Source organism: Onychomys torridus, chromosome 8, assembly GCF_903995425.1.
Source record: "Onychomys torridus chromosome 8, mOncTor1.1, whole genome shotgun sequence".
Lineage (NCBI taxonomy): Eukaryota > Metazoa > Chordata > Mammalia > Rodentia > Cricetidae > Onychomys > Onychomys torridus.
This window is the reverse complement of record NC_050450.1, coordinates 76,160,529-76,187,980: the sequence shown is the minus strand read 5'-3', so window position 1 is coordinate 76,187,980 and position 27,452 is coordinate 76,160,529. Positions and strand designations below refer to the sequence as shown.

The 27,452-nt window shown below is 45.7% G+C and overlaps 3 protein-coding genes across 3 annotated transcripts; all 3 read left to right on the top strand.

Moving 5' to 3' along the window:
• The first annotated feature begins 10,380 nt into the window (after positions 1-10,380).
• LOC118590006 (olfactory receptor 4D1-like) lies at positions 10,381-11,315 on the top strand. The gene is given in 2 exon segments (XM_036197785.1): positions 10,381-10,636; positions 10,639-11,315. Coding segments are annotated over 2 exon segments (933 nt in total).
• A 6,444-nt stretch (positions 11,316-17,759) lies between these two features.
• LOC118590032 (olfactory receptor 4D2) lies at positions 17,760-18,695 on the top strand. The gene has a single exon (XM_036197820.1). The coding sequence runs from the start codon at positions 17,760-17,762 to the stop codon at positions 18,693-18,695; it is 936 nt and encodes a 311-aa protein (XP_036053713.1).
• A 2,964-nt stretch (positions 18,696-21,659) lies between these two features.
• Positions 21,660-22,595, top strand: LOC118590119 (olfactory receptor 4D2-like). Its single transcript, XM_036197991.1, has one exon. It carries the CDS (start codon positions 21,660-21,662, stop codon positions 22,593-22,595), a length of 936 nt encoding a protein of 311 aa, XP_036053884.1.
• Positions 22,596-27,452: the final 4,857 nt, after the last annotated feature.

Sequence of the window (27,452 nt, the reverse complement as noted above, 5' to 3'; positions counted from 1 at the left end):
ATCATGTCTCCGTGAATCCTCAGCCAAAAGGGGCTAATTCCTGTCTCCTCAGGCCTTATATGCCTTATATACCTGCCCAGCCATATCACTTCCTGTCTCAATCTTCCTAGTGCTGGGATTAAAGGCATGTGATCCCAAGGGCTGGAATTAAAGGCATGTGCCACCACCACCCCCATCTTCTGTGGCTAACTCCATGGCTAACTCTGTCACTGGCTCTGTTCTCTGATCTTCAGGCAATCTTTATTTCTTAGATTACAAATGTATCACCATATTTCACCTTTTTTTGTCAAGAATAATAAAAGAAGGTTATATCTAATATAAGAAAAACTATATACAATATGTACAATAACTATATATAATATATACAGTCAAGAATTACATTAACAATGTCTAGTCCATTAACATTTGACAAATTCAGAGAAAATTCTCTATTATTTAATCATATTTTGGTGAGTTCAAAGTGTTGTACCTAATCACTTTCTATTCTAACTTGTATGACCAACTGAAAACTGTCTTTTGATGTCTTTCAAACTTACACACTTTACACAACTTTAGTGAGTTTCTTTTCTGAATTTGTTAACAAGGAAAACTATAACTATAACTATCTAGTCTTCAATCCCATCAGAGATCTGAGAAGGAAATAATATTAACTGAGTAAGCAGGAAGTGCAAACAAGTGATTTCCAAAATATGTAAGAAATGACAGAAACAGCTGACTGCCTGCACAGTCACCCAAGTTTCCTCTGCTACATTGGGGCATTCATATTCAACCTAAAGGCCTAGCATATCTGACAGACTTTTCTGTGAAGCAGGATTTTCTGAAGGGCTGTCCCACCTTGTCTTGGAAAAGTTCAGCAGCCCTTTCTTTTGTGTTCTGCTTGTCCCATTTGGACAGCATACTGTCAGCAGTCAAGGCAAGGGCATTTTCTTGCTCAGTGCCTAACTTGCCACAAAGTAAACTCAATATGGAATTTTCTTCAATGTCCATCACCGTCTCTAAAGTAGATTGGTGCTGCCAGGAGCAGACATTTCTCATTGTCATAAAAAAAAGAATCTATGTTATTAACAAATCTTAAATGCCATAGTCTGCATATCCCTGAAGTGTTTGAAGACTATCTAAAGTATATCTCTGTTTGACCTTGAAAACATACCCAACATGACTACAAGTTCCATTGTAATAGGTGACTAACTACTAACCTACATTTCTTCCTTCCTTCCTTCCTTCCTTCCTTCCTTCCTTCCTTTCTTTCTTTTCTTTCTTTTTTGGTTTTTCAAGACAGGGTTTCTTTGTAGCTTTTGGAGCCTGTCCTGGACTAGCTCTGTAGATCAGGTTGGCCTCGAACTCACAGAGATCCACCTGCCTCTGTCTTGCTAGTACTGGGATTACAGGCATGTGTCACCACTGCCTGGCCCTACATTTCTTTATTATTCTAAATAGTTGGTAATAATAACTTTCAAGGACTAGAAAATTGCATTACATTGTTAAATGAGCTGTTTAGGTATGATACCTTGAACAAGAGTAGAAATATATGTTCAGTATATTCCAACAAGAATAATCTCAACTTCATATCAATATAGAAAGACTCATATAAATATAAAATATTTTAAAACTAATAGTTAATTTTTAAAAGTAGATTCAATGATCTACCTTTTATCTTATATCTATATTCTGTGTTTTTTAGAGTAGATTCAATAATCTACTTTTTATCATATCTATATCCTCTTTTTTCTTTTCTTTTTTTTTCAAACAAGAATCCTGAATCTAAACTCCTTTGTTCAGCTTTTTTTCCTGACCATTACCAATAACAACTTGTAATCAACCACCAAAACAATGACAATTATTCATAACCCATTGAATGACCAAAAACCATGTAGAGAGCTGTGTGCCGCACCCTAGAGATGATGCTGGCTTCTGCCTTCCACCTTCCCGATGGTGAGCACTCTTGGTGGTAAACAATTCCATATTAGGCTTGGCTTGCTTCCGTATACCTGGACCTGTCTGCGATGCCCACGTGGCTGTTTAGGGTTGGCTACCCAGAGGCTATTAGGGCTGAGGGAGGGCTCCCCCCGGGGTCAGAAGATTGTTCAAGGTTCCTGAATAAACTGCAGAAAGAGCTTAGTATTGCGTCTTCCTTGCTGGTAGAGGGGGTCGCGACAAGTGGTGGCCCGAACGGGGAACTTCACTACTTTCAACGAGAGCTCAGAACTTTCTGCAGTCAGGGTGGTGCACCGGTAAATCCCAGGTAAATTGGGAACCTGTGACAAAAGCGGGGTTAAAGGAATTCCCGGGTGAATTGGGAACCCACAACAAAAGTGGGGAGGTTTTTGCTCTTCTCTGTAGATAAAGGGAGAGCGCAAGAGGTGGTCGCGACAAAACCACACACCCCACCTCTTGGGAATGTGGGCATTGTGTTCTTAAATTTACTTCCTGCTGTCTGGAGGGTAGCGACAGCATCTTAGGGAATCCTGAAAAGAAAAATTTTGGGTTAATTGTCAAGTCCTGGGAGAAGTAGCTCTATCATTTGTTATCCAGTCTCTACATAATGGGAAAGTGTGGGGCTTGTCTTAAGTCCTGGCTAGAGTTGTCCGTGAGACTGGATTGTCTCAGCTAGCCATCTCAAAATTGTCCTGAGCAGTTTGTAGTCCAAAGCTGATTTTTGGGTGGTATTTGTTAGCTTAATGGCATTATCACAGTCCTGACAGAATTGTCATTGTGGGGCCCCATCATCCTTTTGGAGACTTTGAAGGTCACTGTTAGGTGTGGTCATGGTTCACAGCAGAAAACTGATAGAGACTCAAACTTGAAATCATGTACAGGAAGCTATATAAAAATTATACCTTAAAAAGTTTTAAAGAGTCAAAATAAAACCAAAGAATTATGAGATTAGTAGCAATAGAATAGTCCCTTAATTTTGGTGTTTTCTTCTGTCCCATACATATCAGGTGGCTCTTCTGACATGAGACAGAGATTTTGGATTTTACTTTAACAAGCATGCTTGGGTTTAGAGAAGTAGAAAGCCACACTCCAACTCCAAAGCCAGCTTTAATTTTTAATTAAACTGGGACTGTATAAAGACCATTTGCATTATGTATCTGTAGAGAACAGCAGAAACAAATAGTTAAGAAAATTTATGAAATTTTATCCTGTTGGAGATATGATATACCAATAGGACAATTTGCTCCTTTTCATGGGACATTTTTTCTGGATGATTGGTCCTTTTTCTTCAGATGTCTCAATTGTCCAGTGGTCTTCAGATTTCTTAGCTGGATGCCTTCATTCTCCTGAAAGATAAAAACAAAATCCTTCCCTAACTCTGACTTTCGAAAGTTTCCAAATCTAATCTCTATCAATTTTGATTTATGGCTTCTCCTGATTTTTTGTTCTCTCTTCTATAGTTGTTCTATCATCCAGAGCAGTATGGTTTCTTACAATAGGCATTAGGTTCTTTAATTGATCTGTGAAGGAGTTTCCTCCATGATGACAGAAAATTACTGAACCAAATTTGATATGGGGACCTGGGACAGGCCCCTCAGGGAGTTTCCTGACAGCAAAGGCAAGGGCTACCTTGCCTGTCCCTTGTTGATCTACATTCATTAGCCCAATGTCTGCCTTTGCCACACCTTCTGCATAATCCAGAAGGGAGGGTTGTTCTGTTGGAATTATTCCTTGAAAAAACACTGTTTCTAGGAATGCCCTGTTTACAGTCCCTTTTTAGGTGACCTTGTTTACCACTATTGAAACATTTGACATTACTATTTTTCTTCAAACCTCTGGAAATCACCTCTCCTATCCAAGCATCATCATGGTCCTGAGATTCAATATTGATTGCATCTCAGATTCGTACCTCCAAGGGTGCTGATCTTGCCTTTAATGGCCTAGTTACCCTTTTGTATTGTGCACTGGCATTTTCAAAAGCCAGAGATTCAGAGATTATTATTTGTCTAGCTTCTGAATTTGGTATCATTATATTTATAGTTGAAGTCAGTCTTTGTAAGAAATCAGTGAAAGTTTCTTTTTTCTTTCTTTCTTTCTTTCTTTCTTTCTTTCTTTCTTTCTTTTTTTTCAAGACAGGGTTTCTCTGTGTAGCTTTGGAGCCTGTCCTGGATCTTGCTTTGTAGACCAGGCTGGACTCGAACTCACAAAGATTCGCCTGGCTCTGCCTCCTGAGTGCTGGGATTAAAGGTGTACACCACCACTGGCTGGCCAGTGAAGGTTTCTTTGGGGCCCTGTATAACTTTAGTAAATGACTCAATTTTCTTTCCTCCTTCTTCAGTTCTGTCCCGAGCATTCAAGCATGCAGTATAAAGCCAGGTGTGGTCATCATATAAAGATTGTCTTTGTATATCAGCATAATTGCCCTCCCTATAAATTGTTCTCAGCAAATTTCAATACCTCTAGCCCTACTCCATTGTTCAATGGTCTTAGCCTCATCCTTCCACCAGGTCCTCCATTGTAATTGGGGACCAGCCTCTAAGATGGCTGTGACCAAATCTTTCCAGTCTTGAGGGATAATTCTATTACAAATTGACCAGGAGTTTAGTATCTGCTTCACAAATGGTGAGTACATGCCATATGAGACTATAGCTTCTTTGAATTTCCTCAAATCTAACATTTGCACAGGAGTCTATTCAGCTCTTACACAGTCTGGGGGGTATGTATCACTGGGCAGTTCCTGTAAGGTTACTGGATAAATTAAGGTTGGCTGTTTGAAAGCCTTAGGCTGTTTCTCTGTAACCTTATAATACAATGCTAAAATTGGTTCTCCTTTAAATTCTTCTTTCTGGGTCTGAATATTTTCATGATCTGTTTTGATAAGTTTTTCTAAGACTTACATCTTGGCACTCATATCAACCAACTTGGCACTTATGTGAACCGGGTTTTTTAGGGATAAAATCAGAATGACCAAACAATAATGTTCATAATTGACATTACCTCAATCCCATCTAAGTTAAATATCCTCTCATTTAATTGTTCCATTTTCAGACTGTTTAGTGTATTATCAGAGACTAAAGTCCTTCCATTGTAATAGTGTTTCTCATTTTTTTTTTAATGTGGTGGAAAAACTCTATTTTAACTAATTTCTCCCCTTAAGAAATCCCAGTTGACTCATCAAATCTGCTGATAACGACAATTCAGATGATGATGTGGCAGCAGCCCGAGGAGGGGGCCCAGAGAAAGCCATGACCCACTGGGACAGAGGAGAAGCCAAAGAGCCCATAGTCTGCCCAGGGAATGTACGAAAGCAGCTAATTCTGGTGTGTTTGGAGCCTGAGCATGGGCCTGAGCCTGGACCTGTGGAGTCAGCTATCTGCACAGAGGAGTGTGCAAAAGCAGCTAACTCCTGTGGTGTATGGAGCCCAAAAACCTATGGAGTTTGCTGCAGAGAGGTTGCAACAAAAACTTAGTGGCAGGGTAGGGACTCTGGTCCAGGCAGGGTGGAGACTCCAGCCGTGTGCAACTCCAGCCTGAGCTGGAGGCTGCAAAGCCACAGGCAAGAGGCTTTTTCATGAATTTGTGCCCCAAAAGTTGTTGGACACCACATACTGCATGAATCCTAGTCTTATAGTAAAAACCTGGAGCCAGATATTGGGGTAAATCCTGAAAGATCAGAGGAAACAAGCCACAGCCACTTCTCACCTTGCCAATTCATCAGCCAAAAAGAGAAGATCCTGTTTCCACGAATCCTCAGACTGAATGCCTCTGAGTCCTCAGCCAAAAGGGCCAGTTCCTTTCTTGTCCTGTCTTATAGTCCTTTCTCTGCCCAGCCATATCACTGCCTCAACCTTCCTAGTGCTGGAATTAAAGGTTTGTGCCACCACCACCCCTGTCCTCTGTGGCTAACTCCGTGGTTGCTAACTCCATGGTTAACTCTGTGGCTAACTCCGTAGCTCTGTCCTCTGATCTTCAGGCAAGCTTTAGGCCTTAGATTATAAATATATTACCACAGTAATTTAATAAAGAGATAGAATCTCTGAAGAAAAGCCAAACTGAAATATAGCTTGAAATGAAAAATTCAGTAAGTCAAACACTGAATCAGAGTGAGGCTCAATGGGGAGCCTCAGCAATTGGTTGGGTCAGACTGGAAAAGAAACTGTCAGGTTGTGGTGGTATTGCGTTCCCCGAAATATTGTGCACCCTAATAAACTTATCTGGGGTCAGAGGCAGAACAGCCACAATATTAAACATAGAGGTCAGGCAGTGGTAGCACATGTCTTTAATCCTAGCATTCCAGAGGCAGAAATCCATCTGTTCAAGGATACAGCCAAGCGTGGTGACTCAAGCCTTTAATCCCAAGAAGTGAGCCTTTAATCCCAGGGAGTGATGGCAAAAACAGAGAGATAAATAAGCCGTGAGGACCAGAAACTAGAAGCTTTTAGCTGGTTAAGCATTCAGGCTTTTGAGCAACAGTTCAGCTGAGACTCATTTGGATAAGCACACAGAGGCTTCCAGTCTGAGGAAACGAGACCAGCTGAGGAACTGGCGAGGTGAGGAAGCTGTGGCTTGTTCTGCTTCTCTGATCTTCCAGCATTCACCCCAATACCTGGCTCAGGTTTGATTTTATTAATAAGTACCTTTAAGATTCCTGCTACAGTCAGGTCCTAAAGACAGGGGAGATGAACTGGATCACAGACAGTGGAAATATTCACTCTAAGAGAACCACAAAGGAGACATGCAGGAATTCTGGGACACTATAGGAAGGCCCAATTGTCCTTCCTCTGGAGTCTGGGAAGAACTCTTAGATACCACACTGTTTTTTACATTACACCAAGTATACAATGCCTGTCAACTCCATTTTTATCAACTCTTCATGATGAAGACACATATGGATTTCCTGTATAATTCTCAGATGTAAAGAGACTGATAATTCAAAATGCAAAGAATCCCAGCACTTTAGAGACAGTGTGAGTAGAACTGGCTATGGGTGGTGAGTCTATGGTGTCAATCTGGTTGGCACAGTGAAGGACAAGATTTATTAGGTTTTAAGGTCCTGTTATACTATACAAACAATTTCCCACCTATGATTTTACCTAAACCTATTTCAATTCAGTTTAAAAGAAAAAAAGGAAGGAAGGAAGGAAGGAAGGAAGGAAGGAAGGAAGGTCGGTCTACCAGTTACCTTGATGGTGTTGATAGATCTGTGCATTGCGCTGATGAGCAAACCAGTGTATGGTCCCTGGAACAGGCCAGCCTGTATCAGCTGAGAACCTTCTACAAACACAGATTCTTGGTTTTGCCATTGATTCACCAGATCAGAAAGGCTCATTTGGGCGTACCAATCTGTTCACTAATAAGTTCTCCAAGTGATAGTTTCAAGGGTAAAACCACTAGTCTAAGAAAGAGGATCAGAGCAGGACAGAATAGAAACAGGTTCTCGGAGAACCCTCAGTCTGTTTCTGTTGACTTTAGAGAGTATTTTACTTTTAAATGTATGTGCACAAATTTTTGCCTGCAGAAAGAGCGGGAGTCTGTAAGAGGGCTTCCGAGTCCCTGAAGCTGGGGTTACAGATGATAGTGAGCCAGATTGTGGGTGCTGGGACTTGAACCTAGATCCTCTCCAAGATCACTAAGTGTTCTTCACCACTGAGCCACCTCCCCAGCCCCTGTGGAAGACCTTGTCTTTTAAGATAGTGGTCAGCAAATCCTGAGGCGTGCGCGCGCGCGCACACACACACACACACACACACACACACACACACACCCCTCTAAAATTGTTCCTCTTCTTGGTGCCTAGGGTTCTCAAGGGAGAATCTGAAAAGAGAAAAGTATGTTTTGAGACATACAGAAACTTTTTAACAAGCCCCGGTGCTGCACAGGCCCCGGTAGTAATGAGCCCAGCTCTGCCTCCTGAGCCCTGTCAAATAGATTCCCCCTGGGATATTCCCCGTGCCTCTAGGGTCCCACACATGTAGCCCACACGAGGGATGGCCAAGAACTGGAAAGCAGAAGCCTCGGCAAAGGACCTCCAAGAAGATGGAAGCCATGAAGTGTCGTGCTGGGCAGAAGTGGGGTGGGAGAGAAAGGAGTTTGCTTTCCTGCACACAGGTCAGCTGTAGGAAGAGCCTTGCAAGCGCTCACCAGTAGGTAAGAATAAAGGAGTAGCACAGGCTTGCCTAGAGTAAGACTGAAGTGTGAGGGGGAGAGCAGGCATGGCGGGTGTGACGCTAAAAACTGGTGTTCCAGGTTCCACATGGAACAACCAAGCTTAGAATCGCCCCTGCTGTTGGGAGGGGGGATGCTGAGAGCAAAAGATAGAAGACGGGCAAAACCATCACACAAGTCTCCACATAGTCTACAAAGCAGGTCACTAGAAACAATTGCGTGAAGCTGGAAGATGTTGGAGCAACTTCTAAATCAGAGTTGCTGTCGTGGGTGCTGTTACTGGATTTTCAATCTAGTTCAGGGGGTAGCAGGAAAAATGATCAGTGTTGTCCCAGGGATGCTTATAAAGTATGGTTGGAGGTCGAGGTAGATGAAGAATTAGTTCCTGTTGAAGATGCAGGGAGAGGAGCCAGACAGAAGGTGCACCTGGGTTCCTAGGTTGGACTCCTAACAAAAGTTATTTAAGGAAACAGGAGTTCCTACCAAAGATGCAGGTTTACTTGACTAGATGGTATGTGTAGAAGCTGTGAATTGCTTAGATGGCTGTTGGTTCTCAGGTGACAGGGACACCAATCACAAAGGTGTGGTATATGGAGGTGACCTTTATGGCCTCACGTGGAATGCTGAGGGACAGTTTCACTCACAAGAGCAGACTTTTATTCTTTGCAGTTTCTGTGTGCAGAAATGTATGCAGCTTCTAAGAGTTGGAGTTTGGAGCTGTGAGCACTAGATGGTCATTCAGTGTTATGACAAGGAAGGAGCCTGACCACACCCCATTCAGAAAGGTGTCCCAGGCTGCTGTGTGAATGGAGAGGAAGAACACAGGAACGTGAAGAATGAAAAGAGGGATAATGGAATCCAGCAGCTCATAGATTGCAGTTGGTCAGAGGGGAGAGAATGGGGGAGCTTTAGACAGGACAGGAAGGTGGGGAGACCCCTTGCCTGCACCCTGTCAGTCTTCTTGCCTTCTGACTTTCTGTTTCTAAGACAAATGTTTCCCCAACCTGATGTTTCCTTTGCCCCCCTTAACCTGCTTTATCTCCCATTTCTCTTCTTTGGAATTTTCTTTGGCCTCATTGATTCCAATTCTTTTTCATTCAACTCTTTTTCTCTCCTTAGATTTGTAGCATGTAATAAAAGCAATCTCCTCCTGGAAGAGCTCTGAGCACCCTCCTCCTCCTCTTAGTCTCAAGGATTTCTTACCCCCAGCTCCCTTTTGCCTGCACCAGAGCCTTACCTGGGAAGGGCAGTGGGAAGAGCTGGATACTTCAGGTTTCCAGTTGTGTCTAGTGGTCCTGGGCATGAGACTGAACATCTTTATAACTATTCACACACCCTGCTACCACCAGCAGAGCCTCATTAAGTACTGCCTATACTCAGCCTGTGCACTGCTGGGAACAAATTAATTGTGAAATTTAGACCTGTGTCCCCAGACCCTTGTGATTGAATTTTGGGGGAAAAACAATATGAAAGAACTGTTACCATTCTGTTGTGTTACATGCGGAAAACTTGCACAAAAACGTAAAGCCTGGAATGAGGGAAGAGGAGAGTGGACTGGGATTACCCAGAGCCGGCAGCCTGCTCATTAGTGGAAACATGAGAACTTCAAAGTTGGCATCCTCTCCAGTCCCACAGAAAAGCCAGTAAAGAAAGCCCTCCCCTCCACTTAAAGACTGGGTAACATGTAGCTCAGGCTGGTCTCTTATACCCTATGTAGACAAGAATAACCAAGAACTGCTGATCCTCCCGCCTCTGCCTCTTGAATGCTAGGACTGAAGGCTTGCACTACCACACCTAGCTAAGAAAACCTTTTTCTTCATACTTTATACACAGAGAAGTTGAGATCTTAACCAAGTAAGTCTATTCTTGGTCAGATCTTAAGGAAAATGAGGACCTGAAATTTTGCTCCAGGGTGTCTCATTCTGAATGTTGTCCTGTCAGCCTGTCAGTAATGGGAAGGAAGGTCACAGGTTCTTCTGGGTGGCTTTAAGGGATCTCATGAGAATTCAAGGTTCGGAGGCAGAGGATCTTGAGTCTGAGGCCTGCCTAGGCTACATAGTGACACCCTGTCTCAAACAGATAAAACAAAATCAGTATCCATGAATGTGTGTTGTATCAGCCACTCAACTCAACAGAGCCAAGGTGGCAAGTAATGTCATGGTCTTCACATAAGGATGCCCTTCCTAGGGACCTGAACAACTGGGATGCTGAAAAGGGCAGGGAGATATTCAAGTATTCATGTCTTTCATCTGTTTCCTCTAAATGCATGGAGAAGACACTATGGACCAGAACAACCTCACATGGGTGTCAGAATTCATCCTGGCAGGGTTCTCACGGAGTTGTGAGCTTCAGCTCTTCTTGTTTCTGGTGTTCTTGTTTGTCTACAGCACTACTGTGGTGGGAAACCTCCTCATCATAGTCACTGTGACCTCAGATTCCAGGCTCCACACACCTATGTACTTCCTGCTCCGCAATCTCGCTGTCTTAGACCTCTGCTTCTCCTCAGTCACTGCCCCCAAGATGCTGATGGACTTCCTCTCGAGAAGAAGACCATCTCCTACCAAGGCTGCATGGCCCAGATCTTCTTCTTCCACCTCCTGGGAGGTGGGACTGTCTTCTTCCTCTCTGTGATGGCCTATGACCGCTACATAGCCATCTCCCGGCCCCTCCACTACATCTCCATCATGAACACCAGGCTGTGTGTGGGGCTGGTGGTGGCTGCCTGGGTAGGGGGCTTTGTCCACTCCATTGTCCAGCTGTTGCTGATGCTGCCACTGCCCTTCTGTGGCCCCAATGTCCTAGATAACTTCTACTGTGATGTCCCCCAAGTGCTGAGACTCGCCTGTACAGACACCTCCCTCCTGGAGTTCCTCATGATCTCCAACAGTGGGATGCTGGTCCTCATCTGGTTCCTCCTCCTTCTCATCTCTTACACTGTCATCCTGGTGATGCTGAGGTTGCACTCAGGCCCGGCCAGGAGGAAGGCGGCTTCCACCTGCACCACCCACATCATCGTGGTGTCTATGATCTTCATTCCCTGCATCTATATCTATTCTCGGCCATTCACTCCCTTCCCCTTGGACAAGGCTGTGTCCATCAGCTACACAGTCTTGACCCCCATGCTCAACCCCATGATCTATACCCTCAGGAACCAGGAGATGCAGACAGCCATGAAGAAGTTAGCAAAGAACCTAACAATTTACAACCGGGAGTGAAAGTTAAACAGGATGACTTTAAAGGGCAAATCTCCCTGAACTTACATGTTCCCGGGGAAACACTAAGGAAAGCCCTCACAAAGCTCAAGTGGGACCACACTAAGAGTCCTTGATAGCTCACTCCTGTATTAGGAACTGTGTTAGGGACTCTGACACCCGTATCTCACTTGTCCTCAGAAACATGACATGTTACCATTCTTTACAATAATTTTACAAACAAGAACAATCAGAACACAATGACTTGCTCAAAGTTAAGGAAAGTGGTAGCAGGATGGGGTTCCACTGAGTCTAGCTTCAGGGCCACAAGGTATGGATCCCCACCCTGGAGCGAGTGCTCTGGGGGGCCAAGGGTGCAGAACATTGCTCTGCAAACCTCCATGTGCCTTGAACTGTATCTGGCACAGCAGTCACTTTTCTACCCTGCATCCTAGCTCTCCCATCTCTGGGTTTAGTCTCTGTGTCTCCCTGAGGAGGTACATCATTTTGTAAATTGATGCAGCATTAAAAGTCCAATGCAGGGCTGGAGAGATGGCTTAGTAGTTAAGAGCATTGGCTGCTCGTCCAGAGGACCAGGGTTCAATTCCCAGTACTCACCTGGCCCTTCAAGATTATCTGTAAATCCAGTTACTGTGCTCTAGCGCCACCTGCTGGTCTCCTCCAATACCAGGCATGGCACAAGGTGCAAAACACACACACACACACACACACACACACACACACACACACACACACACACACGGTTAAAAACAAAAGAAATAGTGTCATCTGTTTGCAGGGGTTGGAGAGATGGCTCAGCGGTTAAGAGCACTGGCTGTTCTTCCAGAGGTCCTGAGTTCAATTCCCAGCAACCACATGGTGGCTCATAACCATCTGTAATGAGATCTAGTGCCCTCTTCTGGTCTGCAAGGATATGCAGACATTACACTGTATATATAATAAATAAATAAATCTTAAAAAAAAAAAAAAAAAAAGCCCAGGTCCCACAGCCTGGATGCCTCCCAAACAATCCAAGCCACTCAACTGTCTCACTTATCCAGAGGGCCTGATCCAGCTGAGGACCTGTCCTTAGTGCATGAGCTGGCTGTCTGGAACCTGGGGCTTACACAGGGACACTTTGCTCAGCCTGGAAGGAGGGGACTGGACCTGCCTGTACTGAATCCACCAAGTTTAAATGAATCCCCAGGGGAGTCTTGGCCCTGGAAGAGATGGGAATGGAGGGGAGGGGATAGGGAGAAGGTGGGGGTGGAGGTGGGAGGGGGGAGGACAGGGGAACCCATGGCTGATGTGTAAAATTAAAACACAAATATAATAAAAAAAGGGAAAAAATTTTTTTTAATTTTCAAAAATTAAAAAAAAAACAACTAAAAAAAGCCCAATGCAGGAGCACCCCCCCCCCACACACACACACACTTTCCTCCAGCACCGTCCCAACCAAGACACGGAAGACACAGGCTGCTCCTGGTGCCTCTGCACCATGATGGCAGCTCTGAGTAGGTCCTGTCTCTATTGCTTCCTCCCTGCTTCTTCCTCACACATTAATCCATATTCACAGTCAAAATTTAGACCAGAGAGGAGGAGGGCCATGGACTGGTGTGATCTGTGACATCTCAACCAGATTCTCCCTTCACATTATGGTATTTGTTTGTTGTTGTTGTTTTGTTTGTTTGTTCATTCGTTTCAAGACAGGGTTTCTCTGTGTAGCTCTGGCTAGCCTGGAACTCACTCTGTAAACCATGCTGGCCTCCAACTCACAGAGATTCACTCTGTCTCCAGAGTGCTGGAATTAAGGGTATGTACCAACACCACCACTCCCCTCACATTAAAGTCTTTTCAATGTCTTGTGATACTGTTCACATCCTCTGGATTGCTTCTTCTCCAGGAGCAGAGTCTGTGGTCTGGAGGACCACAGCCTCCTGACTCCACCATCCTGGGCAAATCTTTCTGTCTTCACTCTAGTATGACAACACCCCCCTCTCAAGATGGGGTGCTTACTGTGTGACACTTCTGCACTGGGGTATGTGGGGTCATGAATTGTCCAGAAAACATTGGCTGTCTCCTCTGAACTCTGTTTCAATGAGATGCCTTTGTTGGCCAGCAGCTGACTAAGGTAATGACAGCGTCTCAGGTAAGGAGGAAACTGCTGTCTCAGTAGAAGACCCGAGGACAAGCACTTTCAAGTTGGTTAATTCAGCAGATCAAAAATGTTCCATGTTGCCTTCTTGGTGATGCCTTACCTCCCCTCTCATGCTGAATGTGGCTGCCAGAGCTCTGGATGTCACATCTTCACAGCTGAGCCATTTAGCAAGACAAAATTAAAGGGAAAAGCATGAAAATGATTTTTTTCTTTGTGTGTGTGTGTGTGTGTGTGTGTGTGTGTGTGTGTGTGTGTGTGCACGCACATGTGTGTGTTGGAGAGACAATTCCCTAGAACTACCTCAGTAGAATTCTCATAGGACCCAGTTGGTCAGCACTATGGTCACCTCGGTCTGTACAGAAAAGGAAAGGGGAATGTCCAGTCTTTCTTCCAGGTCAAACAACAGTGTCTGCATGTGGTACCCAAGACAACAGAAAGAGACAAAATTGTCTTGAATAAGAAGTCTCGATCATGAGAATTAAACGCTACCATGAACAGCGGTCACCAACTCAAATGCCAGGTGAAGCCAACACATAGCATGGGAAGCTGAGAGGACCAGGGAAACCTAAGGCCAGCTGTTCATATACAGGCCAAAGGAGGGTCTCCCTCCTAGTCTTCACCCTGCTACTACAGAAGTCTGAGATGTGAGTGCTAACAGAGTGTTTTATTTAGAGATACTAAAAAAAAAAAAAAAAAAAAAAAAAAAAGTATAGTTGCGAAGCATCACTCAGGGCGCTTCTCACAAGACAACAGAAACGCCCCAAGCCCTGACCACACCAGCATCTTGTGAGCTTGTGAGTGGTTTGAGTTCAAATAGCGATATTTAAGCACAGATCATCAGCGGGATGAAGAAGTCTTCCACCATGAAAGACAGACACGAAAACACAACAAAGCAAATAAAAACAAGAAACTGGAGAAAGAAGAAACTCCAGGAAACTAGTGGCAATTCAAGGAAGAGAATACAACTTAAACTCTTCAGCCTCACTCCACTCCTGAGTGTGTGTGTGTGTGTGTGTGTGCGTGCGTGCGTGCGTGCGTGCGTGCGTGCGTGCGTGCGCGCGCGTGTGCGTGAGTACAGGTGCCTACAGGAACAAGAGGTATCAATTTCTCTGGAGCTGGAGTTACAGGTGGTTGTGAGGCAACTGGTATGGGTGTTAGGAATTGAACTCAGGTCCTCTTTAAGAGTAGTACACAGTCTTAACCACTGAGCCATCTCTCCAGCTTCCATTGAAGACCTTATCTTTTTAGATCTCAGACTGCAAACACTACATCAAGAGACTCTCTAAAATTCTCAATATTCTTGGTATATAGAGCCACCAAGGATGACCTCTTAAAGACCACATGTTTTGAGACATACAGAAACTTTTTAACAAGCCCCGGTGCTGCACAGGCCCCGGTAGTAATGAGCCCAGCTCTGTCTCCTGAGCCCTGTCAAATAGATTCCCCCTGGGATATTCCCCGTGCCTCTAGGGTCCCACACATGTAGCCCACACGAGGGATGGCCAAGAACTGGAAAGCAGAAGCCTCGGCAAAGGACCTCCAAGAAGATGGAAGCCATGAAGTGTCGTGCTGGGCAGAAGTGGGGTGGGAGAGAAAGGAGTTTGCTTTCCTGCACACAGGTCAGCTGTAGGAAGAGCCTTGCAAGCGCTCACCAGTAGGTAAGAATAAAGGAGTAGCACAGGCTTGCCTAGAGTAAGACTGAAGTGTGAGGGGGAGAGCAGGCATGGCGGGTGTGACGCTAAAAACTGGTGTTCCAGGTTCCACATGGAACAACCAAGCTTAGAATCGCCCCTGCTGTTGGGAGGGGGGATGCTGAGAGCAAAAGATAGAAGACGGGCAAAACCATCACACAAGTCTCCACATAGTCTACAAAGCAGGTCACTAAAAACAATTGCGTGAAGATGGAAGATGTTGGAGCAACTTCTAAATCAGAGTTGCTGTCATGGGTGCTGTTACTGGATTTTCAATCTAGTTCAGGGGGTAGCAGGAAAAATGATCAGTGTTGTCCCAGGGATGCTTATAAAGTATGGTTGGATGCTGGGTAGATGAAGAATTAGTTCCTGTTGAAGATGCAGGGAGAGGAGCCAGACAGAAGGTGCACCTGGGTTCCTAGGTTGGACTCCTAACAAAAGTTATTTAAGGAAACAGGAGTTCCTACCAAAGATGCAGGTTTACTTGACTAGATGGTATGTGTAGAAGCTGTGAATTGCTTAGATGGCTGTTGGTTCTCAGGTGACAGGGACACCAATCACAAAGGTGTGGTATATGGAGGTGACCTTTATGGCCTCACGTGGAATGCTGAGGGACAGTTTCACTCACAAGAGCAGACTTTTATTCTTTGCAGTTTCTGTGTGCAGAAATGTATGCAGCTTCTAAGAGTTGGAGTTTGGAGCTGTGAGCACTAGATGGTCATTCAGTGTTATGACAAGGAAGGAGCCTGACCACACCCCCATTCAGAAAGGTGTCCCAGGCTGCTGTGTGAATGGAGAGGAAGAACACAGGAACGTGAAGAATGAAAAGAGGGATAATGGAATCCAGCAGCTCATAGATTGCAGTTGGTCAGAGGGGAGAGAATGGGGGAGCTTTAGACAGGACAGGAAGGTGGGGAGACCCCTTGCCCTCACTCGGTCACCATACTGTCCCACTTGACTTCCCCCTTCTGGTCTCTTCTTCAGCCCTAACAATTCTGTTTTCTTCTTCCCCTGCTCTGTTACCTCATTTCTTTCTCACCGTCTCCCTCCCCTTCATTTCATCTATTCCCATTTCTTTCATTCAGCAGCTTCGTCTTTCCTCTAGCCTACGGTTTTATGTCTGCTAAGCTCAATATGCTTCCAGAAGAGCTCTCGGAGCCCGATTCCAACATGGGTCAGCATCTGTGTCTTCATTTCATGAACCCCTCAACCCCAGCTCACTCTTGCCTGCATATATGTCCTATGGAACCTCGCCAATTAAGAGGCTTCTGAGACGAAGTAGCTAGATAGGCTTGGGTTCCAACTATGTCCAGTAATTACTTGACAAGTGTGCTGGCTAGTTTTATGTCAACTTGACACAAGCTAGTGTCATCTGATGGGGGGACCCTCACTTGAGAAAATGCCTCCATAAGATCTGGCTGCAGGACATTTTCTTAATTAGTGAGTGAGGGAGGAGGGTCCAGACCACTGTGTGTGGTTCCATCCCTGGGCTGGTGGTCCTGGATTCTCTAAGAAAACAGACTGAGCCAGCCATGGGGAGCACCCAGTAAGTAGCCCCTCTCCACGGTCTCTGCAGGAGCTCCTGCCTGCAGGTTCCTGTCCTGCCTGAGTTCCCTCCCTCACTGCTTTTGATGATGAACTGTTCTATGGAACTGTGAGTGAAATAAACCATCTCCTCCCCAAGTTGCTTTTCATCACTGGGTTCCATCACTGCAGTAGTCACCCTAAGACAACAAGAAACTGCATGTCCTATAACTATGTGTTCACCCTGCCCCCGGAAACAGCTCCATGTTAAGCACTTTCTATTGTTAGGTCCTGGGCAGTGTTGGGAACATCATTTATCTGTGAGCCAAACCCTTGTTCCCAGGACTATGTAGTTGAGTTGAGGAGGAAGCCCTAGCACCATGAAGGGTCTGTTAACACTGGGTGTGGTAAATGCATCAAGACTGATACAAACAAGTGAAGGCAGGTGTAGCGGAGGCTGGAGGCACTGGGACACTCAACACAGTGAGTACTGTATGCTGTTCCAGGCACGGTTACAGGGACTTCATGTGAGCCTCTCTATTTATTCCACAGAAAATGAGGAAAGGAAACTAATTCATTGCTGTTGTTCCCACTTTACTGATATGCTGATTGGGACCCTAATAAAACAAGTCACCCACTTTTGGTGCAACCTCCAGGAAAATAAAACCTGAAACTGACTCGAGAGGGTCTCACTGAGTGTTGATTTGGACAGGCAGGCTGCAGACTCGATTGCCTGACTTTAAGGCAGTTCATGAGCTTGGCATGGTACCTCACAACTGTCAGCTTAGTGTTGGAGAGGCTGAAACTGGAGGATCTTGAGTTTGATGATAGTCTGAGACGCATAGTGAGACCCTGTCTCAAGAAACCAAGCAAGCAAATGCAAAACCAAAACACCATCTCCTGAATGTGTACCAATACCCACTTACGGACTCTTCAGAGACAAGCCAGCAGATGGTATCAGGGTTGTCACATGAGGATGTACATCTTACAGACTTGAACAACTCAGTCTGAGCCCCTGCATACTGAAAGGGCAAGGAGTCACTTCATGCATTTGTACTTATCAGCCATTTCCTGTAAGTGTGTGCACAGGGCACCATGGAACCAGGGAACCTCACATGGGTGTCAGAGTTCATCTTCCTGGGACTCTCACAGACTCATGAGCTTCAGCTCTTCTTGTTTCTGGTGTTCTTGTTTGTCTACAGCACGACTGTGGTGGGAAACCTCCTCATCATAGTCACGGTGACCTCAGATTCCAGGCTCCACACACCCATGTACTTCCTGCTCCGCAATCTTGCTGTCATAGACCTTTGCTTCTCCTCAGTCACTGCCCCCAAGATGCTGATGGACTTCCTCTCTGAGAAGAAGACCATCTTCTACCAAGGCTGCATGGCCCAGGTCTTCTTCTTCCATTTTCTGGGAGGGGCCATGGTCTTCTTCCTCTCAGTGATGGCTTATGATCGCCTTGTGGCCATCTCCCGGCCCCTCCACTATGTCTCCATCATGAATACTCAGCTCTGTATGGGGCTGGTGGTGACTGCCTGGGTAGGGGGCTTTGTCCATTCCATTGTCCAGCTGTCTCTGATGCTGCCACTGCCCTTCTGTGGCCCCAATGTCCTAGATAACTTCTACTGTGATGTCCCCCAAGTGCTGAGACTTGCCTGCATGGACACCTCCCTCTTGGAGTTCCTCATGATCTCCAACAGTGGGATGCTGGATGTCATCTGGTTCTTTCTCCTTCTCATCTCCTACTTGGTCATCCTGGTGATGCTGAGGTCACACTCAGGAGAGGCGAGGAGGAAAGTGGCTTCCACCTGCACCACCCACATCATTGTTGTGTCTATGATCTTCATTCCAAGCATTTACCTGTATGCCCGGCCCTTCACCCCTTTCCCCATGGACAAGGCTGTGTCCATCAGCCACACAGTCATGACCCCCATGCTCAACCCCATGATCTACACCCTCAGGAACCAGGAGATGCAGACAGCCATGAAGAGACTAGCAAAGCGCTTAGCGAGTTGCAACAGGGAGTGAGATTTGAACAGGATGACTTTACATCAGAAATCTCTGAACCTGTGTTATCGCAAGTGAAAAGGGAAGGAGAGTCCTTCTTACCTCCAATAAGTCAGATTGCCCCAATATTTCTGGATGATCTCCTCACACTTTATTGCATTCCTTCTTATAAACCTGACAGTGGGTATATTATTATAGTAAATCATTTAGGGCCTGACAACCCACATAATGGAAGAAGGCTGACTCCTGGAAGTTGTCCTCGCTCCCTGTATGCATATGATGGTGTGTGTGTGTGTACACAAGCATTCGTGCGTGTACTCACACATTAACATAAATGATAAAAATATATAATTCAATTAAAAAATTAAACAATTTTACAAATTAGAAAATTCAGAGCATGGAGGCAATCCTCTCAAGGTTAAGAATTAGCATCTAAGAGACATATTCTTCTCAATTCCCACAGCCTGTTTCTGCTGAAGACCCTGTCCTTCATAACTTGGTCAGCAAATATTACCTCACACAAATTATCAATGTTTTTGGTGTTTTGGGTCCCCAGGAAGATCTCTCAGAGAGAATGTGCTTTGAGACACACAGAAACTTTTTTTTTTTTTTAACAAGTCCCATATTGCTGCTCAGGCCTCAGTACTAATGAGCCCAGCTCTGCCTCCTGAGCCCTGTCCAATAGGTTTCCCCTGGGATATTCCCTGTGCCTCTAGGGTCCCACACATGTAGCCCACATGAGAGATGGCCAAGGACTGGAAAACTGAAGCCTCAGCAAAGGACCTCCAAGAAGATGGAAGTCATGAAGTGTCATGCTGGGCAGAAGAAAAGGTGAGGGAAAGGGATTTGCTGTCCTGCATACATGCCAACTGTTAGAAGGACTTTGCAAGTGTCTGCCAGTATGTGGGAGTGAATAAGTGATGTAGACTTGATGAGAATCAGCCTAAGTGTGAGAGACTGTGGGGGGGGGGGGGGGTGAGGAGTGTGGGGTGCCCCCCCAGGCACAGCAGGATTGGATGACATGAGGCTGACATCAGGTGTCCAGGTTAAATGTGAAAACGACCAGCATAGAATTGGCCCTAGGATTCAGAGGGAGGATGCTGAAAAAAACATATTTTTTTCAGGCAAATCAACCCCAACTTCTCCACATAGCCACATATAACAAGCTTACCTTATTAATTGCCCATTCGCAAAGTTAGCTAACATTGTTGAAACAACTTCTGAGTCAGAGTTGCTGTGGTTGCGGCCAGGTTTACAAGGTTACCGGATTTCAAATGTAGTTAATAGAGGCCACAGAAAGAATTCTAAGGGCCATGATGGGGTGTTTGTAAAGTGCTTCTGGAACTCCAAAAATGAAGGATTCATTCTCTCACACAGGTACTTTTTTTTTTTTAAACAGGAATTACTATCAATGATATGGAAATATCCAAAGAGACAGCACATGTAGAAACTACATTCTTTAGACAGCAGATGGGTCTTAGTGGCATGATTGCAAAGGTAAATGGGGGTGACATTTATATCCTTGTGAGAAATTCTGAAAGGGAGTCAAATGTATATGTGTAAACATGTTCTACCCCTAATTCTATGCACAGAGCATCATATGCAGCCTCCAAGAGGTGGAGGTTTTAGCTGTGGGTACTAGACGGTCGCTGGCGATTGTAGTGAGAAAGCACTGTCAGATCACATTGAGGAAGGGATCGTTTACTCAGAAGGCAGCTTTGCCAAACGAGGATGGGCGTGTGAACACACGGGAGTGGAGGATGAGAAAGTAACGGTCTCCAGTTACCTGGAGATTGCAGCGGCCGGAGAGGAGAGATTCGTAAGGAGTGAGACTGAACGGGGGAGTTAGGAGCCCTCACCTGGGCAGTCTCTCGGTCTGTCTCTGTCTCTGTCTCTCTGGGCACCAGCTTGTCTAACTGTGTCCACCCCGCCCACTCTTTCTGCCGCTCCATTATCTGTCTCCTTCTGCAGTCTTCCTTTACTCCATCTCTACCCATCCCTTTGCATCCGACTCCCCGCTTTTTCTCAGATTCTGTAACATCTTGTAAAACTGATAGCCTTTCAGAAGAGTTTGGAGTGTCCCTTCCAACAACACCGTAACCTGCCTCTTCATTGCCGGCACCTCTTGACCTCTCGGTCTCACTCTTGTCTACGCGCCCGTCCCGCGGAGCCTCACCAAGCAGAGGTGGGAACAGCTCCATATCAAATATCCAGCTGTGTCCAGGGGTTCCTCTACAAGGACCCAGACGTTCTATAATTATTCAGCCACCCTGCAAGCCACAGCAGATCCTGAATAAATACTGCCTATTACTAGGAGGCTCACTGCTGGGAACAAAGGAATTTTGAGAGCCAGATCTATGCTCCCAGGATCTTGTGACTAGTACAGTAAAAACACAGACACAGAAAAGTCTGTTAATATTTTGATGTTATAAATGCCGTGTGAAAACAAGCACAAAAACCTAAAGACTGGGGTAGGGGAGAGAACTAGGCTGAGACACACAGAAAGCAATGGTTATGGCTTAACTCAGGCACCACTGTGGGAATTTCAAATATACCATTCTACTCAACCCAGCAGAAAACTCAGGAAAGAAAGGCTTTTTTTTTTTTTATTCCCAGCAGCACATGCTGGAGCTGAAATCCCAAGGAAATAAGTTAGTTACTCCTGGTTAACTCTGGGGGGACAAAGAACATGTGAAATTCATCCTAGCGTGTCTCTCTCTGAGTGTCTTCCCATCACTATGTTGATCTTGGGAGGGGAAATACATATTCTCTGGATAGCTTTAAGATAACTCGTGAATGTATGTTCCAGAACCCACTTGTCAACTCTTCAGAGACAGGCAGGTAGTATCAGGCTTGTCACACGAGGATGTGCATCTTACAGACTTGAACAACACAGTCTGAGCCCCTGCATCCTAAGAGGGCAAGGAGTCACTTCATGCATTTGTACCTATCAGCCATTTCCTGTAAGTGTGTGCACAGGATACCATGGAACCAGGGAACCTCACATGGGTATCAGAGTTCATCTTCCTGGGGTTCTCACAGACTCATGAGCTTCAGATCTTCTTGTTTCTGGTGTTCTTGTTTGTCTACAGCACGACTGTGGTGGGAAACCTCCTCATCATAGTCACGGTGACCTCAGATTCCAGGCTCCACACACCCATGTACTTCCTGCTCCGCAATCTTGCTGTCTTAGACCTTTGCTTCTCCTCAGTCACTGCCCCCAAGATGCTGATGGACTTCCTCTCTGAGAAGAAGACCATCTCCTACCAAGGCTGCATGGCCCAGGTCTTCTTCTTCCATTTTCTGGGAGGGGCCATGGTCTTCTTCCTCTCAGTGATGGCTTATGATCGCCTTGTGGCCATCTCCCGGCCCCTCCATTACGTCACTATCATGAACACTCAGCACTGTATGGTACTGGTTGTGACAGCCTGGATTGTGGGCTTTGTCCATTCCATTGTCCAGCTGTCTCTGATGCTGCCACTGCCCTTCTGTGGCCCCAATGTCCTAGATAACTTCTACTGTGATGTCCCCCAAGTGCTGAGACTCGCCTGCATGGACACCTCCCTCCTGGAGTACCTCATGATCTTCAACAGTGGGATGCTGGATGTCATCTGGTTCTTTCTCCTTCTCATCTCCTACTTGGTCATCCTGGTGATGCTGAGGTCACACTCAGGAGAGGCGAGGAGGAAAGTGGCTTCCACCTGCACCACCCACATCATTGTTGTGTCTATGATCTTCATTCCAAGCATTTACCTGTATGCCCGGCCCTTCACCCCTTTCCCCATGGACAAGGCTGTGTCCATCAGCCACACAGTCATGACCCCCATGCTCAACCCCATGATCTACACCCTCAGGAACCAGGAGATGCAGACAGCATTGAAGAGATTAGGGATGCATCTGCTGGTTTGTAAGAAAGAGTGACTATTGGTAAGGTCCTTCCTTGTGGCCTATCCTTTTTGAAAGTGTACATCCTCTCTATTCATAGCTTAGGCATGTTTGCACAGTATCTCTTTGGAAAGGACCTCCTCTGAAATTTAGTAATGGTTATGGTTTGAATCTGAACTGTTTTGGACCAGCTCAGCTATTGGGATATTTGGACCCCACTTGGTAACTGCAGTAACTGTTTTGGGAGGCTGTAGAGCCTTTGGGATCTAGGACCTAGCTATCTGACATGAGTTATTGGCGTAGGCCTTGAGGATGACAGCCTTGAGGACCACAGCCTTGAGAACTAAGCCTTGAGGATGACAGCCTTGAGAACTACAGTCTTGAGGATTACAGCCTTGAGGATGACAGCCTTGAGGACCACAGCCTTGAGAACTAAGCCTTGAGGATGACAGCCTTGAGAACTACAGTCTTGAGGATTACAGCCTTGAGGATGACAGCCTTGAGGACCACAGCCTTGAGAACTACAGCCTTGAAGATGACAGCCTTGAGGACCACAGCCTTGAGAACTACAGTCTTGAAGATGACAGCCTTGGGGACCACAGCCTTGAGAACTAAGCCTTGAGGATGACAGCCTTGAGGACCACAGCCTTGAGAACTACAGTCTTGAGGATGACAGCCTTGAGGATGACAGCCTTGAGGACCACAGCCTTGAGAACTAAGCCTTGAGGATGACAGCCTTGAGGACCACAGCCTTGAGGACCACAGCCTTGAGGGCGACAGCCTTGAGGACCACAGCCTTGAGGACGATAACCTTGAGGACGACAGCCTAGCCCCACTTCCAAGCTCTCTCTCAGCTTCCACTCTTGTTGCACCAATGCACTGTAATCAGCTTCCTTGGGTTCCTGCCACCTCACCTTCCCGCCAGCATGGACTAAGCTTTTTCACCCACCACGGCTTCCCCACAAGGATGGACTCTATTTCCTGAACCTGTGAGCCAATAAAATCCCCTTCTCCCTTAAGTTGCTTCAGTCGCAGGGACTCAACCTAGTTTTGTTTTTGTTTTTTTAGGAAAAAGGGAAGCGTTCTCTTTGTGGTTAAAGTTGGTGATCAAGAATTCTAACATTCTCACAGTGACAAGAAGTGTTTGCTTGTCCCCGAGCAGCCATAACTCTCTGTCCCTACTCTGATCGATGGATACTTCTCTTTTGTGATGATGGCATGTCTCCTCGAGGGACGTTTCTGTGTATCATCCCTCTTCTAAGCATTTCTTTTGCTCTGAGACCAGAGTGTGAGGGATGGGACATACATGATTTACACTCTTAGTCCTTTATTAGGAGCCCTAGTCTTTCACACCAAACTGGTGACCATGGATGTCCTACCTCAGTTCTCTTCATGCCGTGGCTTCTTCACCAAACTGGCAAAAACCAACTCTCTCAGTGACGTCACAGATCTGTCAAGATCTAAAGCGTGTACAGAGGACACTGAAAGGTACAGGACCTGGGAAGAATTACTGCTGTTATCTCCCTTGGCATTTTTCTTCTGTCAGCCGAATCATGCACTGAAGGGGTCAGGAGTTCCTCTGTGACAGAAAGCAGACACAAAGAGGATGGACACAGTGAGGGTGGCTGTGCACCATGCCTGGCTGGTGAAACCCAAAATAAACAGGGTCATGTTTGGTAAGCGTCCGGCTACTTCCTGCTATCTCCCCAATCATACCTATTTCCAGAGGCAAAAATTTCTTGCAAATTGTGATCAGGAGAGACATTAATTTGAACAATAATTATTTTTTTTCTGTCATTCTCTCTTACAAATTTGCACTTGGGGCTTGATGCAGTATTTTGATCCATAGGATACACTGTAATATATTGTTGACTCTTGCTTCATTGATCTTTCTGGCTCTTCTTCCTTCTCCTTCCCATTTCCTTCATTGATTGCTCTAAGTTCCATCTTTACAGACTTCTAGGGACATTCCTTTTCCAGTCCATTGGTGTGCTTGGCTTCCCTTTGCCACACACCTATGCTCCCTTCTCCATATCAGTGTGGAAGGGTGTCAGGTTAAAGAGAAGAAACAGGCTACAGTTTACATCACAAGGGAGGCTGGAACCCAGACAAGTCCAAATGAAGAGTTCTGTGTCATGTTCGCTTTTGTTTTTAAGGACCTATAAGCTAGGAAAAAGGCTCAGCCTATTGAAGACCCAAGTTTAACCCTCAGAATGCATGTGAAACAGCCAGGTGTGGTGGCATGCATCTGTAATCCCAATGAAGGAGAGACAGAGACAAAAGGATCTCTGAGCCTTGCTGGCCAGCCAGTCTAGCCAAATTGCTAAGTTCCAGGTTTGATGTGAGACTTGTCCTAAACAATAAAAAAAATGTGGAGAGTAATTAAGGAAGACCCAACATTGAACTCTGGACTCCATATGCATGCACAAACATACACATTTGCACTAGCATAACTACACGGGCACCCACAGAAACATGTATACACACTTACCACTAAAAAAAGGATTTGAAGGTCTCTTAGATGTCAAATACAGTCTACTGTGGGAGTGAGAAACCTTAAGGTATGACCCCACATGGCTCCCTTTCTTTCTCCCTTCATCTCTCCTTGCCTGTGTAACCATCTTGAATATGGCAAAAATGGGGGTCATTGTTCTAAATTGTGACACTTGATTTTTACTTTCTGTAGCTGCCTAGCTCAGTTGATCAGACTTCTAATTATACCTTCTGAGGGTAATTTGATTGGGTGAGTGTTTTAGTTAGGGTTACTGTTGCTTTGATAGGCCTACACTTCCACATTGAAGTCCATCATTGAAGGAAGCCAGGATAGGGACTTAAACAGGGCAGGAACCTGGAGGCGGGAGCTGATGCAGGGACCATGGAGGAGTGCTGTTTCCTGACTTGCTCCTCATGGCTTGTTCAGCCTGCTTTCTTACAGAACCCAGGACCACCAGCCCAGGAACAGCCCCAGCACAATGGATCAGGCCTTCCCCCATCAATCCAATTTTAAAAATGCCTACTACAGTGTACATGTAATGCGTGACACTAAGAGAACTGAGGAAGTCAGAAGAGAATCAGAATTGGATGGTGAAAACCAGGAGCATTGTGGGAAGGGAGGATGAGCAGTGGAAGAGGGGCTTGGAGCCCTCTGACTGATTTGGTGCAAGGCTGGGAATGACTGACTGCTGAGGTGAGGGCTGAGAGGGAGAAGGGAGTTGATCCGGATCTCCATCTCCCCAGGCACAGGACTTACAAGGGACCCTCTAGGCCAGTCCTTCTGAGAACCAGGAGATAGAGCCATGGATCCTTGGACCTGCCCTACAGCTTCCACTGACAAAGAAGCTCTGAAGACCAGAGGTGGCTGCTTTGTGAGGGGAATTCAGCCGGAAGGAAGGATATACCATGTTCCTTTTTCTACCCCGTTCTATATCAATAAAGGCAAGCAGATGCTGCAAAGACGGAGGAAGCAGAGTGAGAGAGCAGACCCTCCCCACACTCTACCCTGAGACACCTGGACCCCAGACTTCCCTGAGGCAGGGTGCAAGGACTTAGGGTAACTGTGAAAGAGCATTTTAAATACACACCTGATTAAAGCCATCGATTGCCATACACAAAAGCGATGGGAAGCAAGAGAATTGGACTGAGATGCTGCTGAGGGGGCCTCCCAGCAAGAGGAGGGCGCTGATGAGGCATAGATAGGAGCAATCTGAGGAAACAACGCCTTTTTCAGGTTTATTCTTCAATGGCCAGTGGTTACTTGCTAAGCAGGTCACATGGTGTCTCTTCAACCCATAGCGCAAGCATAGTGCGATTTTCCTATTCTTCTTTCTCCTACAATCACAAAAGTAAATAAATATACACATAGAATACAAATAGAAAAACCCCAGTCCCTTGTGGCCAGTGATGGGTCCCTACTGAATGAATGCAGCCCAACCGTTCTGCCATGTAGCCAGGGTTCAGACTCAGTTTCCCCACGACTCCTCCCCACTGGTGCTTCTATTCAAAGAGTGCTTCATTCAAAAGACACCAAATATACTAGTATATGTAACATTTTTTAAAAGTCAGGATTATTTGAGACCAGCTGTAGTGTAAACCCAACCACAAATCTGGACACTGATGTCATGTAACACATCCAAAGCCTTCCTGGACTACAGAGTGAGTTCAAGACTAGCCTAGGCTTATCAAGTACCTACTTCAAAATAAAAAATAAAATATAATAAAATTCAGTGGTAGGATGCTTGCCTATCAAGTGCAAGGCCCTGGGTTCAACCCCCTGGACCACCGAAAAATGACCTATTTGGAGTTATTTCTATATTTAATTGAACACATTAAAGGGGAAATGAATTTCACAGGGCAATGTGATCACTTCTCTGGACCATGCCTCTACTCAAGATTCCCCTGAGATGGTATGGTTTGACATGTAGCTGGGACTTTCAGCCTTCAGTTTATCTCTGAAAGGTTGTGGGGTGATTTTATGTGCTAGGTTAGGGACCATTCCACCCTCTCAGCACCCTGTTAGCTCACCCTCAGCCTTGATGTCTGAAGGTATTCCTACATTACTCTCCCAGGACCGCTCTCCTTCCTGAGGTCCCATTACGGGAGAGCTGGAGAGAGGTCAGGTGTGAGACGGGGGTCATTCTGGGAGGTGGCTGCAGAGATCACCTTCCCCACTAGGCATTGCAGGCTCTAGGATGCTGCCAACACTCAGCCAAAAGGGCAGAAGGGTTCCTTGTCCCTCACAGGAGCTAACATCTCATCAGAATCCCATGGGCCCGGCTGCCTTGTGTGATGATGCATCATGTTCCTTGCTGGCTTGACTGGATTTGGGATCACAAAGGAGACACACCTCTGGGCATGTCTGTGAGTGTTTCTGGAGATGTTTAACTGAGGAGAGAT

Excerpts from the sequence above, each read along its gene's own strand:
- LOC118590032 (XM_036197820.1), top strand. The coding sequence starts at position 17,760 with ATGGAACCAGGGAACCTCACATGGGTGTCAGAGTTCATCTTCCTGGGA.
- LOC118590119 (XM_036197991.1), top strand. The coding sequence starts at position 21,660 with ATGGAACCAGGGAACCTCACATGGGTATCAGAGTTCATCTTCCTGGGG.